This window comes from Diorhabda sublineata, chromosome 6 (genome assembly GCF_026230105.1).
Source record: "Diorhabda sublineata isolate icDioSubl1.1 chromosome 6, icDioSubl1.1, whole genome shotgun sequence".
Taxonomy (NCBI): domain Eukaryota; kingdom Metazoa; phylum Arthropoda; class Insecta; order Coleoptera; family Chrysomelidae; genus Diorhabda; species Diorhabda sublineata.
The window spans coordinates 15,728,414-15,743,987 of record NC_079479.1 but is presented as its reverse complement, the minus strand read 5'-3'; the positions used below and the strand labels follow the sequence as shown (position 1 = coordinate 15,743,987).

Sequence of the window (15,574 nt, the reverse complement as noted above, 5' to 3'; positions counted from 1 at the left end):
ATTTATTCTCACATATACCATTTCAGTTTTAAGTAAAGAATGTTTTGAAGGGCTGGAATGTTTATTTTTTGATTCACACCCTATGCCATAAGAAGAAGACGCAATTCCATAGTACACCTACCACGAAACCAATTTGACACCCCAATCATAAAGCTGCTGCTGCTACTGGAACTTTTTGGTTAGTATATTATGAAGTAATAAAAAAATGACTCCTACATCTCCAATTATACTATTAACTGAAAGTAATTATGATTATGCTATAAGAAAACATTTCAATAATAATAATTTGTATGACGCTTTGATGTTTTTGCACTATATTTGACATTTTAACGCAAAATTTGGCGTTTTGATGTTTACGATGGTATTTATCGTTGTTGTTGGTTCAATAACAAAATTCTATTTTCATATTGATGATACAACATCAACAATGGATATACGTAATCATTGAAGAAGAAGGTATTTTTATATAATAATAGTTTCTTTGAACCAATAGTCTTTTTTACACTTTATGTATATTTTTTGTGTAGAAATACCTTTAATAGAAACGTTTTTGGTTATTCATATGATACTAAAGTTTTAAGTAATATTTTAAGATATATATTTTTTAGGATTCATAGATATAAGCAAACAAAAACAAGTACCGAATATAATTCAAACTAGATACATATTTAATGTAATTGGATGTAAATAGCTTATACGGTTGGGCAATGTGTGAATTTCTACCTTACGGAGGATTTGAGTGAATCTCGAAACAAACATAGAGGTTGTCACCTCAGTATCGGATGATTGACAGGGGATGTATGTTAAAAGTGAATTTAGAATATTCTTCATATACAGGATGTCAATTTGAAACTTCTCTCTACCTTAATATATATATTTTGGGCCCCTATCTTTTCAATTATATTTACTTGGATTATACCTGATACAATTTTATCAATTCAAAATTACTGATTACACACAATGAATTTAGAATATTCCACGCTTTTAAAAGGTCCAGAGTTCAGGGGGGTAGACGATAGGGGGTTAAAATTGATGGTTTCGTTGGAATCTAGTCTATGAATTTCAAGGTGTTATGTTCACAGTTACCCACCTACACTCTGGACCTTTTAAGAGCTATTATATATGAATAAAATATTTAAATTTAAAAAGGTGTATTATTTTAATATTACTTTAGATTATAACGCCTTAACGTTTCTTCTGTAAATTAAGACATCCCTACAGAAAAAATCATTTTTCTAAGTAAAATTTATATTTATTCGATTTGTACCTGTTATTATTATTATATAGATGAACAATGCAAAAACTCTAAGGAATCCACGAAGGGTGAAGGCTTTTTGGTTGCGCAGAACGGGGTGAACCTATAAAAAAAACATGCAGCTTTGCTACCTCTGCGCTCGAAAAATTATAAGGCCGTGATTCATTTTTATAATATTTGTTGTTGTAAGGTTAATATTAACTAACGTTAAAAGCGAAATATATTTGATCATGCCCTCGAAATTACAAGAGCCTCGCCATCTAACCATCACGTTACGCTGCGGGGTGACGCGAGGCTGATGGGTGCGGGTTGACGCACCGCGGGGATGACGCCAAAATATTCCGTGTGCACATAACCTTACGATACCGCCATCTTTCCCAGATATCCTACCATTATTAACGCTGTAATTCGCGCTCCTTCTTTCCATATCTCTACTTACTTCACCGGTAGCGCCATCTTACCATATCTCTACTTACTTCACCGGTAGCGCCACCTTACCATATCTCTACTTACTTCACCGGTAGCGCCATCTTAGCATATCTTACCAAAACTTACATTTTACAGATACTATATAAGGAAACAAGCGAGAAGGCGTGGTCACGTAACTGATGAAAAGAGGAGTGGAGGGGCTGGTCTCAAGTGCCCCTTTACCTACTTTAATCTGTTTCGATAGAGTAATAGAAGGAAAAACATGGAGAAGTCATACTAGCACTAAGAATATAATAAACAAGAACCAAAACAAATTCTTACTTGCAGCCGAAAAGACATGAAAAACTGAGGCACCAAGTAAAAAAGGAATATCAATAGTTGCCCTACTTGAAGTAATGCCGGCCGGTCATTTCGAACAGAGGGGTTTTAGTCGGGGTAGCATCCGACACTGTTCGATGCGATAGACAACATCGTGTTAAGTATTGTTAGTCAAATGGTTTCTTCCCTGTAGAACAAAAGTAATTAATCAGTATTGCAGTAGCAGACCAATATTGTCGATGGACACATTGTTAGATGATTTGAACCACTTCAAGAATATGATGTCAATAACGAACATCAAGCAGGCGCAGATTATTCTCACTGTAACGAGGCGGAATCTAAATGTCAAGAATTATTGTATTCTCCCTACCAGGAATCGAGGATGACAGATTTATTTTCATATAAAGATGATCTGACAATGGTTGCCTCCATTTTGGAAAAACATCTGTTGAAAATATCTTTAGAAATGAAACAAGTAGTTAATCGAGGAGTGAAGGTAACTCAGCAAGAGCGGTAATACTGCCACTATAAAAGTGTATTCAAACCTTCAAATCTTCCACTAAGTTTTATATTAATTTATAATTAATAACATTATTCTATGATACAAATTATGATTTGTACATATGCAATCCTTTTAGAATATATCATTTTTAATAAATAATTCCTTATATATAAAATAACTATAATTAATTAACTTACAAATATCAATTCAATTTCTTTTATTTTTTTTATCGATTTTCTGCCTTTAGTTTAATTATTATCTTTAGTAAAACTAATCTCAATAAATTATAAATTTTCATTATGTACCTACTTGCTTTTAGATTTCTGATCATTTCAATATATATATATATATATATATATATATATATATATATATATATATATATATATATATATATATATATATATATATATATATTTAAGTGAAAGATCTATAACATGTATTTGAATTTACTTCACCGATTAGGATAAAATGTTAGTTAATAAGTACCATCACATATAATAAGGTAAGGTTAATTTATTGGATTCACGTCAGTACCAAATTAAAAAAATCGAATTTCACTGAAAAATTTATCTAGAAAAAATGGTCTGCATTATCCAGTTCGTTCGCTCAAACAATCAATTTCTATGTTATTTTGAGAAAATCATATTTGTTTATTTAATGCAAGTGTTTGAAAATCATTTTGTATCAGTATTATTAAGAAAGGACGTTGCACGGCTATCCACTTAGGAACGCGGAGACGATCTTCACCTACCTACCACGTTGAGAATTAGTTAAAGGCTTAATATTTTACAATGCCAAAAAATGCACAATCACTTGCCAATTGAAATCAAATCGATCTTTTCTCGCATTCCGCAATATTTTGTGGAAAGTGCCTTTAACTCTGTAAACGACTTCAATTTTAATAATAATATCTAATTCCGGGCATGCTTCATACTGGTTTAACTTTTACTATGGACTTATATACTAATTATTACCTATTACTATTGCCTATAATTTTGTTAGTTATTGTGGTTTTCTTCTAAATAATAAAATTTTATTTTATTTGTTTTATCTTTATTTAAGTTATTTTTATGTTTGTTTTTTAGTTTTTACAAGCTTTTTTTTACAAATTGTAACAAATTTTGACAATATGGCTTCTCTATCAAAAGAGCAGTAAGGCTGAATTTTGGAGCGAATTTAATTTTGCTGGAGGAACGCATGATATGGCTTCTAAGTCATTGCTGTATGCTATGACCCGTTGGGTCTCGAATAATGGTCGTTGAAGTTACTCAAATGAACGGAAATCGATGTTTTGACAAATTACTTGATAGTTATCCAATTTAAGTATTTTAACACGTTTCTATTAGTTCCACTTATATATTTTGTAGCAGACTTTTTGCTCTCAATTTTTCTCTCCTTTGAGCAATCAGATTGACGATAATATAATAATTCGATAGAAATATCTGATTATCCCGATTATATTCGCTGGATTCATAAATTTATTTTTGTATCCTTTGCGTGATAGTAAGGAAGATGGAGTAGTAGGCGAATTACGTAAGCACGCAGTCGCATACTAACAAAATCGAGATGCATACAGTAATACATATGAACATATTAAAGATGAGTTCAAAATAGCAAATTGAACTAAAAAGCAAAAAACAAAATATCGTTTAAAAAGACTGGGAAACACGTTAAGGTTAGTTATACTAAAAAGTCAAAGACTACATAATAACTTGAAAAAACTAAAAAACACGATTTTAGCAATAATCAACGTAAAAAGTAGAAAATGATTCTTGACATAAGAATCAAATAACCGAAACTACTGAAATTAGTAGTAAGTTATAACGAGTGATATCGACTTCTAAATTTTGAGCGAGTTAAATGAATGAGGAAATGGAGAACAAAGGAAAGCTAAGACCCACTTAGTGAGTAATTTTCGGAAACAAAAACATAATTGATTAGTGCCTTCTTTTCTAATTCAGGCAATTCTGGAATCCCGGGTTAACTCCAAGAGTCTTTTCGTTTCAACATCATACCTAAATTAGGTAATATAATGAAATTAGCTTATTTTATCAACATACTTATTTAGATTTTGAAAATCAAATCATAAAAATATTAATGCATCCAAAGTTTTATATATATATATATATATATATATATATATATATATATATATATATATATATATATATATATATATATATATTATATATATATGATCTTCTGGCAAATAGCTTATAAAGCAGAAGAAGAAAGAATGAACAACCAGTATGAAGCATGCCCGGAATTAGATATTATTATTAAAATTGAAGTCGTTTACAGAGTTAAAGGCACTTTCCACAAAATATTGCGGAATGCGAGAAAAGATCGATTTGATTTCAATTGGCAAGTGATTGTGCATTTTTTGGCATTGTAAAATATTAAGCCTTTAACTAATTCTCAACGTGGTAGGTAGGTGAAGATCGTCTCCGCGTTCCTAAGTGGATAGCCGTGCAACGTCCTTTCTTAATAATACTGATACAAAATGATTTTCAAACACTTGCATTAAATAAACAAATATGATTTTCTCAAAATAACATAGAAATTGATTGTTTGAGCGAACGAACTGGATAATGCAGACCATTTTTTCTAGATAAATTTTTCAGTGAAATTCGATTTTTTTAATTTGGTACTGACGTGAATCCAATAAATTAACCTTACCTTATTATATGTGATGGTACTTATTAACTAACATTTTATCCTAATCGGTGAAGTAAATTCAAATACATGTTATAGATCTTTTAGATCTTTAATAAAGATAAAACAAATAAAATAAAATTTTATTATTTAGAAGAAAACCACAATAACTAACAAAATTATAGGCAATATATATATATATATATATATATATATAGAGTCCTACACAGTGAATTATTTTCAGCAATTGAAAAAACACTTTGGATAGTCCCCGTACTTGGAATCAGATTTTCGCTTTTTTAATAGTAACATCAATTTTTTTATCAATAATTCCATTCCATGCTCAGAATTATTGTTATTTTTTAGTTTAATTATTATTTAGAGGGTTTTTTTGTTCTTAATAATTGAAGAGCATATTTCAAAGAGTTTGATATAAAAATAACTTGCAATTTATCCTGCATTTTAAAAACTGTTTGATTGTAACCTCAATAATATAGAAAAAATGATGTAATTGCTGTTAATCTGGATCCACAATTAAATTGTAAGCTGCATAAATTTCCAACTAAAACATTTCAGTTTATTGGTGAAATCTCAAATGATATTAAACAAAATTTATTACTTACCACACTACCTAATACAATTCGTTCAAAATGAAACCCTTTCAGGCCATATTTTTCTAAATTTTTCTTTAACTTGATTTCTAAATAATTTTTTACTAAATCGCGAGCATAGTAATTTACAAAAGGCCAGCATTGTTTTACAATCTTGTTCAACCACTCTGCACGTTCTACATCTGGAAAAACAACCTGAAATCAAACATAACCCATAACAATAATTACTTAAATGAGCAATTAAATGAATTGAACTATAATTTACACATTATTGGGATTCAAGTATTTGATTCACAAAGTTGGGAAGAAGAAAAAGGGTACCGTTGGCGATATTTGTACCGAATACACTGATAACTTGGTTATCGAAACGGGCGTCAGACGGTGTACAGAGTTCTTCACGACGAGCTGAATCTATATGCATGTGGGAAAGTAGGGGGACTAGTGTTCTGAAAACTTGCTTGCATGGGTTTTCCGAAATGCTTGTTTCATCGAAAATAATTTCAGTTTTCCCACGCGAAATTTTAATATAACTTTATATAAGGCATCGTATGCCTAAAGTCCACCATTTTTTAATTATTTCACATTTTCGAAATTTTTTGACACATGCAGCCCTCCACTTTAAAAATAATTTTTCTGAGTTTAAGTGAGTCAGATTTAATATTTTTGGGATTTGGACAAATAATACTTACAGTTTTCAAAATCTGTGAAAACCTTGACAAAAATTTATATAGGGTATGCAGAAAATGGTGCCTAATTTCACTAAGAACTTCGAAAATTTAATTTTTTCAAATGGCAACGCCCATTTTTCTTTTCACCATTGGATTCTACGCTTCAAATTAAGGGGACTTTGTCAGTAAATTCATATATCTCAAATTAACGGTTTTTGTAGAAACTTGAAAAAACTGAAATTTTCATGGTGGTAGTGGTTATTTGTTCAGAACCCAAAAATACTAGACCTGACTCATATAAACTTAGAAATATAATTTTTTTTGTGGAGGGCAGCATGTGTCAAAAAATTTCAATAATGTGAAATAATTAGAAAACGGTGGGTATGAGGCATACGATGCCTTATACAATGTTTTATTGACATTTCGTGTAGTTTCCAAGTTTTGGGTCCACTTCCGGTATAACCGAAGTTTCAGAAAACTGAAATTATTTTAGCTAAAACGAGCATTTCGGAAAACCCATGCAAGCAAATTTTCAGAACACTAGTCGCAGTACTTTCACATATACATATCGATTCAGCTCGTCGTGAAGGACCCTGTATTTGTGAATTTTGGTGTAGTGGTGGCGTAAACAGTGTATTGAGATAGAATAAAAGGTATAACAAATACTAGACAAATTCCACATAAGACCGGAAAACGCACTGACTAGCAAAATAGTTAAGATGCCATAAAAAACATGATGAAAGGAAAAGCAAGCGAAAAAGACGGAAGAGTACCAGAAATTTCTCATATCGTTGCATAAAAGAGAAATCGATGTTATGTGGGAAATTGTCAAATAACTTAGGCACGGTTACAAAAACAGTATGGACCATAAGCTATAAGCACAAAGATAGCAAACATACAAATTGCGGGGCACACATGAAAGTTTATTGTATACAGAGAAATAAAGCAGGATATGGACTAACAATCAACCTGTTGAGGCGTAGTTACAGTAGAACCACAAATCACATCTCAAAATAGGTCAAAATGGAACGTGTCAAGCGTCGCGGGGTGGTTAAATATGTTTAAAACAATTGACTCCTAAGCAAATTTACAAAAATTTGGTGGATACATTACACCAGTAATGTATAACTAACCTAACCTAACCATATCATCATTGTCATATAGCTCTCAGTAAAGCGTAGAGCTCCTGTCGGTGTTTCAGCTACGATGGTAAAACATTGAGGCAGTCATGAGCCTTTTTTTACTATATCTGTAGGCTCTTTTCATGTTAAGTTCTTGTTTATTACATATATTACATATACATATAAAAAGAAAGCCTCAGAATTCGGATTATAGCCCATCGTATTCTATGTTTTCAACGCAATGTTCAGCAAGCTCCTTGACACCTTGGTAAAATCATTCTTTGGGTTTAGATGGAAAAAATTATCGCACTGTATTTTTAACACCTCCTTTGGATTATAATTTTGTTCTACGCAGAATTTTGTCTTGGATCTGAATGAATAGTAATCCGACAATGCAAGGTTTGGATTTTTTTTATTAAAAAAAAAACTTTTTGTCCTCTAGCAGTTTCAACGTATCTTTCATATATAAACTATTTTAAATAAATGAAAAATTTTCATAAAATTAAAACATTGTAACCATAATATTTTCCAGAATCACGCTCTCTAAACTATCCAAACTTCCTGATCCTATAATTTGTATTCAATTAAAGTGATTTGCAAATTTGTAACATTTTATTTAAATTAGGGTTGCAATATCAAGTGTAGAAATAACATTTTTTCCATAAACTGTAGGCATTCTTATTTTCGTCATAAATTCCTTATTTATGTATTACAAAGTCTTATAAAGTCTCATTTGAATGGTTTTTAAAAATCTTTTTTTTTTTCCTAAAATTGACCGTTTTTTTTAGAAGCTATATTTAACTTCTTCACAGTTTTTTCTATAAAATCTAAAGTTTTTAAGCTATTTGTGAAAAATCGATTAAAAATATGCTTATTTGTAAAAAAATTCAAAATTTCAATTACGAAGCCAAAAAGTATTGATTTTTCGAGAATACTCGCAATTTGTGCTTACAATAATTTTTCCTATCGATTTCTACAGTTAGTTTCAACAAAAAATTACCACCCCCTAATTAGGGTGGTATTCACTCCCAGAGTAAAAGACTTTGCTTTTCATGGTATTTACCATCTACTCTAAAGATTTCAAGCAAATCAATGCGTTTTAATGGAAATCTGAGGTAAAAACCGTTGTTTACTGGACTAACAGATAGGTTAAATATAGTCTGTGATTGTTTCTAACATAATGGTCTGAATTTTTTATCGCAACTGCAGGTTTGTTGGAACTGGATCTAGTTACTTAAAAAAGGTAAAAGGGTACGAATAATTGTAAATCGTCATCATCAGTAGTAATAACGAGTGATAACAAGTTCTAAATTTTGAGCCAATTAGGTGAATGAGGAAATAGAGGAGAAAGGAAAGCTGAGACCCACTTAGTGAGTAATTTTTCTAATTCACGCAATTCCGGAATCCGACATTAACTCCGGAATTACGAAAATGTACTAAAAATCATTGTTTTATATAAAATGTTTGTAAATAAATCAAAATCCAAAATCGTACACACACAGAATGTTGAAGTTGAAGTTTTCACAGAGTAACTAAATATATCTAATCAAATTAATCAGACGGATAGAGATCATTAATAACTACCTGTTAAAAAATACACAAAAATCATTGGAAAAATCAACAACTACTTAAATATAAAGTCTTTTCGTTTCAACATCATACCAACTAGATATTCTATTAACACAATCAAATTAGCTTATCCTACTTACATACTTATTTAGATTTCTAAAATCAAATCTTAAAAATACTAATGCATCCAAAGTTTTGGCTTATAGCACAAATATGCAGACGCTGCAAAAGCGCGCTCTTGCTTATTAGAAATCGGGGGAAACGTTTTAAGTTTGCTTCAAATTATAATCTCTTGTGAAAATCTCTTCCAACAGAGTCATTTCCTGTTTGACAAATTTAGAAAATTTGCACAACTGCAGTTTTGCAACTGGATCTAATTACTTAAAAAAGGTAAGAGTATGAATAATTGTAATCGTCGTCATCATCCGATTGACTTGGCAAATTTAGCTTCTAAACTTCTAATTGTATGAAATCGTCTTGAAATTTTTCATCAGGAAATAGTTTTTCGATTTACGGTATTTTTTTATTTCTAAAATGTTCTAGGCTTCAAAATTTCATAGCGACAGATTCTGTTGGTGATGGTATATGTTCAATAGTTTCCGTAAAGTCAAAGCTCACTAAAACAAATCCTTCACTTGGTGTAGGTACGTTTGTTACATATAACTAAATCAAATCCCAAGTAGTTTCAAATGCAACTATGCATTTAAAAGCCTCCAATCGCAAGGGAAAACTCAAATATTTTGAAAGCTCAATTCTCTCTGGCGTCAAGTCACTCGCCTCGAATCTCCTATTTTGCCGAATGTAATTGGAATGTATGACACAGAACATACCAAAAAGAAGATTGACTTGTATGTAAATATTGGCAACACAAATTTAATTCTGCCACATGCCAATCGTGACGCTAGTGTAATAAAAAGGTGTCATTACTGTCAATGTCAATGTGTCATCAATTTCTGAATTCACGCCACATTTCCTTCAGATTTCGGTTCACAGGTAGGTATTATCAGAAATGTGATTTTTAATTATGATTTCTTGTTGAAATCGGGTTGAATAGAAAATATATGTTGCTTAGCATACAGTCAGGTTGTAATTTTATATTGATGAAAATTTGTTTTAGAGCCAAGTAGAGGACATAGCCCTAGAAAACAAAATATATTATGAGAAATAACTGAAAAATTAACAGCTCAGTATTCTTTTCTGTAATTTTCCATCGAATATTTCAGGATGGACTTGAGGTAGGTGACACTATATAGTAAAATATAGATGATAGGCTGCAATAATAAATATATGGAAGGAAAGATAAATAAACATATTTTTTGTTTTCCCAAATGTTTTCCTGATGTTTGCTCTAGAAGGAAAAAAATTTGTAAAATTCAATACTCGACACCAAATTATCGCTTGTGTGAAAATCATTTCCTGGAAAGTGATTTGACAAAACATTTGAAGTATAAAGTTTATATAAGTAAGTATATAAGAAAATTCTTAGCCTACAATAGAACCAAACAAAATTTCAATGTCAAAATATTTTATTACTCAACGTATTCTCCTCTTAATTGGATACATTTATTACAAAGAACCTGCAACGTCTCTAGACCTTTAAAAAAATGTTTCTTCTTGCTCTGCAAACCACCAGACCTTCACAGCTTTTATTACCTCCTCGTTGGAACAAAAATTTACGACCTTTTCAACTTTTTTTCAGTTGAGGAAAGAGATGATAGTCGGACGTAGCCAATCTGGAGAATAAGGGGGGTGTTCTAGTAATTCAAACCCTAAATCACGAATTTTTTACATGGCAACATGAGATTTGTGTGCAGTGGCGTTGTCCTGCAAAAACAAAACACCTTTGGATAGCTTTCGCGTCTTTTCTCTTTAATTTTTTCCCGTAGAGTGGTCAGTAATGTCGAATAGTAATCTCCAGTTATTGTTCTACTCTTATCCAAAAAATCAATCATTGCAATCCCAAAAAACTGAAGCAAGAACTTTTCCAGCAGATTTTTGGACACGAAACTTCTTAGGTGTTGGAGAACCAGAGTGTCGCCATTCCATCTATTGTTGCTTTGTTTCTGGATCGTAGAAATGTACCCAAGTCTCATACATAGTAACAATTCGGTTCAAGAAGTCTACACCGTTCTCATATCGAGCACAGATCGAATGCGATGCTTCTACCCTTGTACGCTTTTGGTCAACTTTCAAACATTTGGGGATCCATTTTTCAGTAATTTTTCTCATGTCCAAATTCACGTGAACTATATGATGACCGCATTCATATGAAATTCAGTGCTTCAGATATCCATCGATATTTTCGGGGACTGACACAGAAACTGGCCTTCCCGATCGGTCATTATATTCAATGGAAAATTCACCTCTTTTGAAGTTTGCAGTCCAATTTTTCACAGTCGCATATGAAGGACATTGATCACCAAGGGTATTAAGCATATTTTAGTAAATCTGCTTACCTCTTAACCCTTTTAAATACTTGTTGAAGGCTCGATACCCCAATTTTTCGATTTTCACAATTTCGGTGGACATATTTTTTCTTTCAATTTATTGCATAACTCTGGTTTACTTTTTTGACGTCAAACTTTACACTGACACTTCTAATAAGTTATTGTTCGTTGCTATGGTAAAGCAATATTTTGTTTATGCATGGAACTGGTCTAGGCTAACTAGATACCAATACATCCTCGTATGTTTATTTTCGTTCAAAAGACTGTATCTTTTGTAATTCATTTATTTTCTTGTTCTCAATTGTTTTTATTTTGCAACACGTTCATGAATTGTTAATGAATTTTCGAGACTTTTGTATATATATATATATATATATATATATATATATATAATTTTTTTTTGTTAAATCCCCAAAAAATAGTACTATATCATTGTAATGATATTATTTTACTGTTTTATTTCTGATTAGTATTTATTTACATATTACAATTTCCCAATTTGTTTGTTAGAAAAATATGTTTTGTTAATTTTCATTTTAAAACTGATATTGTAATCATGTCACCTAATATTCCTTAGTTTGGATAGACATCTATATAAATATTATTTTATAAATAAACGTGTCCCAGTTATAAGGTATTTTTTATCGTGAATTCAAGAAACTGTGATTTCAGGACTGGATGGAAATGAATAATACAGCAGTTATTTTTTTTTGTAAATTTGAATGAACCGCGAAAATAGATTAGTTCTACCACCTACCATCGATGGCACTAGCATCGAAAACCCGCCATGTTGTTTCCATTCAATAATAATTAAGTTTGCATTTCTTCCTAGGGTATATTTTGTGATATACGCTTTAGTCGCATCTCGTGGTCTGATAGCATCCACGTTTGCCCTCATCCGCCTGCTGTCGCTGTGACTAAAGACACAATGTAACGAAATTTTGGACATTTGACACCTCATTAACTACAAGTTCAGATAATGAAGATGATAGTCCCGAAGCGTTTATTTCCTTAGTTGCGATATTACGTTCCAAACATATGTCATCAATGACATCAAGGACACAACCACGAATAACAACAATTTATAATAATTCTTATATATTTGATATAGATCACTGTTTCGAATCAACATAACTATTAAGGATCATTAATCAAAATTTTATTATTAATTTTTTTACATTATTATAAAGACTCACGGAAACACAGAGCGTTCTTATCAAACGTTTTCAAGTATCGCTACTTTGTTAATAAATAGTAAGTAAACATTTGGAGTACAGGAAAAAACGAAAATTTGGGAAATACAAATTTTAATACTTCCCTAAGTCTGTTTTTATTTTACTTTGTACGATAATTCGTCACGATTGACGCTCAACGTACTTTTCATTCTTCTTTTCAATTGATAGACCAGGTGTAGAAAGATTACAATATATTTCCAATAAAAAGAAAGAAATTAGAGCCAAGTGAACACTGCCAAAATATGGGCGCCACACAAACCAAATATATATTAACATGAATTTAATCAACGTATTATTTTATACATGTTTCACTGTGATTTAAGGTTGAATCAATTTTCTCTAAGTCCAGAGCCCAAGATAGATCAGCCAGGGTAAGTGGATATCAAGCTGACAAATTTGCTACAAAACTGGATAATCTATGTTGGTATACCAAATTAGGTCGAAACGTCAAATACGAGTATCTACATGCTATTTTAAAATTATTATATAGAAAAAGACCTAAAACCAAGACAAATCATCACGAAAAACATGACAAGTGGTAGAAGTAAAAAGAAGAAAACAATACTAAATTAACTGCAACGGATTTATTATGAAAGTCAAGTAATAAAAATGATTAAAAGTGTGACTAATCATTCAATATGTAACATTTGAATTCGCTATCTTTGTATGCAATATTTTATTTAAAGATGTAATATATTTGCGGCAAGTTTTGATCTCACCTAATTAATAAATAATGAGACGTTTTGTTCAGGATATTATATTAATTAAAGGATAATTCAACTATTAAAAGCCGATTTATCTACATTTCTATAGAATAAGAAAGTAAGTGATCTCATAATAACTTTAATATTTTTGTACTAATAAGATTACAAGTAATAAATTTCCAATTTTTTATCAAAATTTCTTTTTTTTCATACTGTATCTTGATAATATTCCATTTTGAGAAATATTATGAAGAAAAACGTTAAAATAATTCAAAATATGCACCATTAAAAAATATTTCAATTTGCCAGCATTTTATGAAGGTTGTCATTTTAGTAGTCCAAATCGGACTACATCCTTTGGGTCGCAGTGTATAACAGTCGTGATCCACTCAAGTATAGGTGATCTGTTTGCGTGTATCGAGAAAAGGATGTGAAATAATTTTTTGTATTCTTTAGATTCTAGTACTATTTCTGGCGTATATGAGAAGTACAATTGGGTGTTAAAGATCAGTGCAACTTTCTGTAGTTCACTCTTATTAATTGGACATAAATTTAAAAACGAAAGAGTTGAATCAACTAAGAGTCTATTCTATAAGATTAACATCGCTTTTTATTATAAATTTATATATATTTCATATATTTATAATTCAATGTTACATAATGGTCTTCGAAAGCAATTAAAATCAACTATTTTCATAATGCAATGGGTGATTGTCATAACGATACACGTAGTCGTCGCCCCTGACAAAATCCAAACATGAATTGCAATTGACCAATGAAATCATGCTTCTGGATTCAATACTCAAACTTACTTTCAGTTATGGTGCTACCTCAAATATAAAAGAAGATAAATGAACATTGTCACATTTTATGACAGGGCCACTTTATTAGAAAACGAAATCTTGAAAAATATTTTGTAATATAATTTAATTTGAACATAATAGTTGTAATGAACTTCATCGAACCATAAGATAAACTCTTTACATAATGTACTGATGCTCCCAAATTCAAAGAAAATCACTTACCCATGAAGGTAGTTCTCCGAGATTCTCCAATATAACATCTTTTTCATTTCCATTTGCTGTTTTCTTCGCAAATGTTCTTTTCCTGTTTTTGAAATTTAGATAATCTTCGGACAATGTCGTTGCAAAAACTAATATTAAAATCCACGTTATGGAGCAGTTAAAATATCCAATTAGATATATGAAAATGTAAAGAATAATCTGCAACATATATTAGAATCTTCAATATTTTCCCAACCTTTTTGAATCGAGAAAAATCAATATTGAATCGTTAAAAAATTAGTCCACGTAGCATACTGGCAAACGTCCTAACAACTTCAAGAATCTCAGTCTGTTTGTCAATATTAGAATCAAATTTATGCTCATCGAATAAGAATATTTTCCTTATTATTTTTTTGTTAATGTCTCCTTTCTATTATTTATCCACAATTTGAATAATTGTGTATGCATTTGTCAATTTCGGAATCAAAATTATTGGAATTAATAACATAATAGTATTAAATCAAGGATAAACGTAGTTATCGAAATTATTCCATTTTTGAAGTGAATTAAATTATTTGAGAAACTTTCGTTGGCGGGGGCCGAAAATTGAACCATAAACAATCGTAAAGGTTAGTCCCATAATTATCATTATTATCATCGTTGTAATATCGATTAATTAAAGTTTTTTCCCACCGAATAGTTTGCGTGATGTACGAAATATAAAAACAGTTCAATAGATTTTTATATTTGTATTCTAAAGAAAATATATAGATAAGCATATAGTAATAATAAAACCACAATGTGTAATTATTACATATTTAATTTTTTTATTCATCGATGTAACCACCTGTTTCTTTAATTATTTCGGTGTAAAAATCATTACTTCTCTTCACACTCTTTACACAGCTTCGATGATTGCTTGGGATCGTTGTCTTGATGGAAGATAAATTTTTAACATACATTTTCGTTCAATATTCTTTATACCCTTCTTTCTTCCAAATCCCTTCAATTTTTACCATATCTCTATGTGTTCTATAGTCCGGATTACACATA

General features: G+C 30.6%; 1 protein-coding gene across 9 annotated transcripts in view; it reads right to left on the bottom strand.

The window, feature by feature from the left end:
- Window positions 1-15,574, bottom strand: part of LOC130444929 (extended synaptotagmin-3-like) — a 109,754-nt gene that overhangs the window by 77,270 nt on the left and 16,910 nt on the right. For 6 of the 9 annotated variants that reach the window (XM_056780313.1, XM_056780312.1, XM_056780319.1 and 3 more), the window contains 2 exons: window positions 14,543-14,740; window positions 5,786-5,968 (listed from right to left, as the gene is read on the bottom strand). In XM_056780313.1, the coding sequence (XP_056636291.1) occupies window positions 5,786-5,968; window positions 14,543-14,740 (381 nt within the window). The remainder of the gene's footprint in view (window positions 1-5,785; window positions 5,969-14,542; window positions 14,741-15,574) is intronic. The other 3 variants (XM_056780316.1, XM_056780317.1, XM_056780318.1) reach the window with 1 other exon arrangement.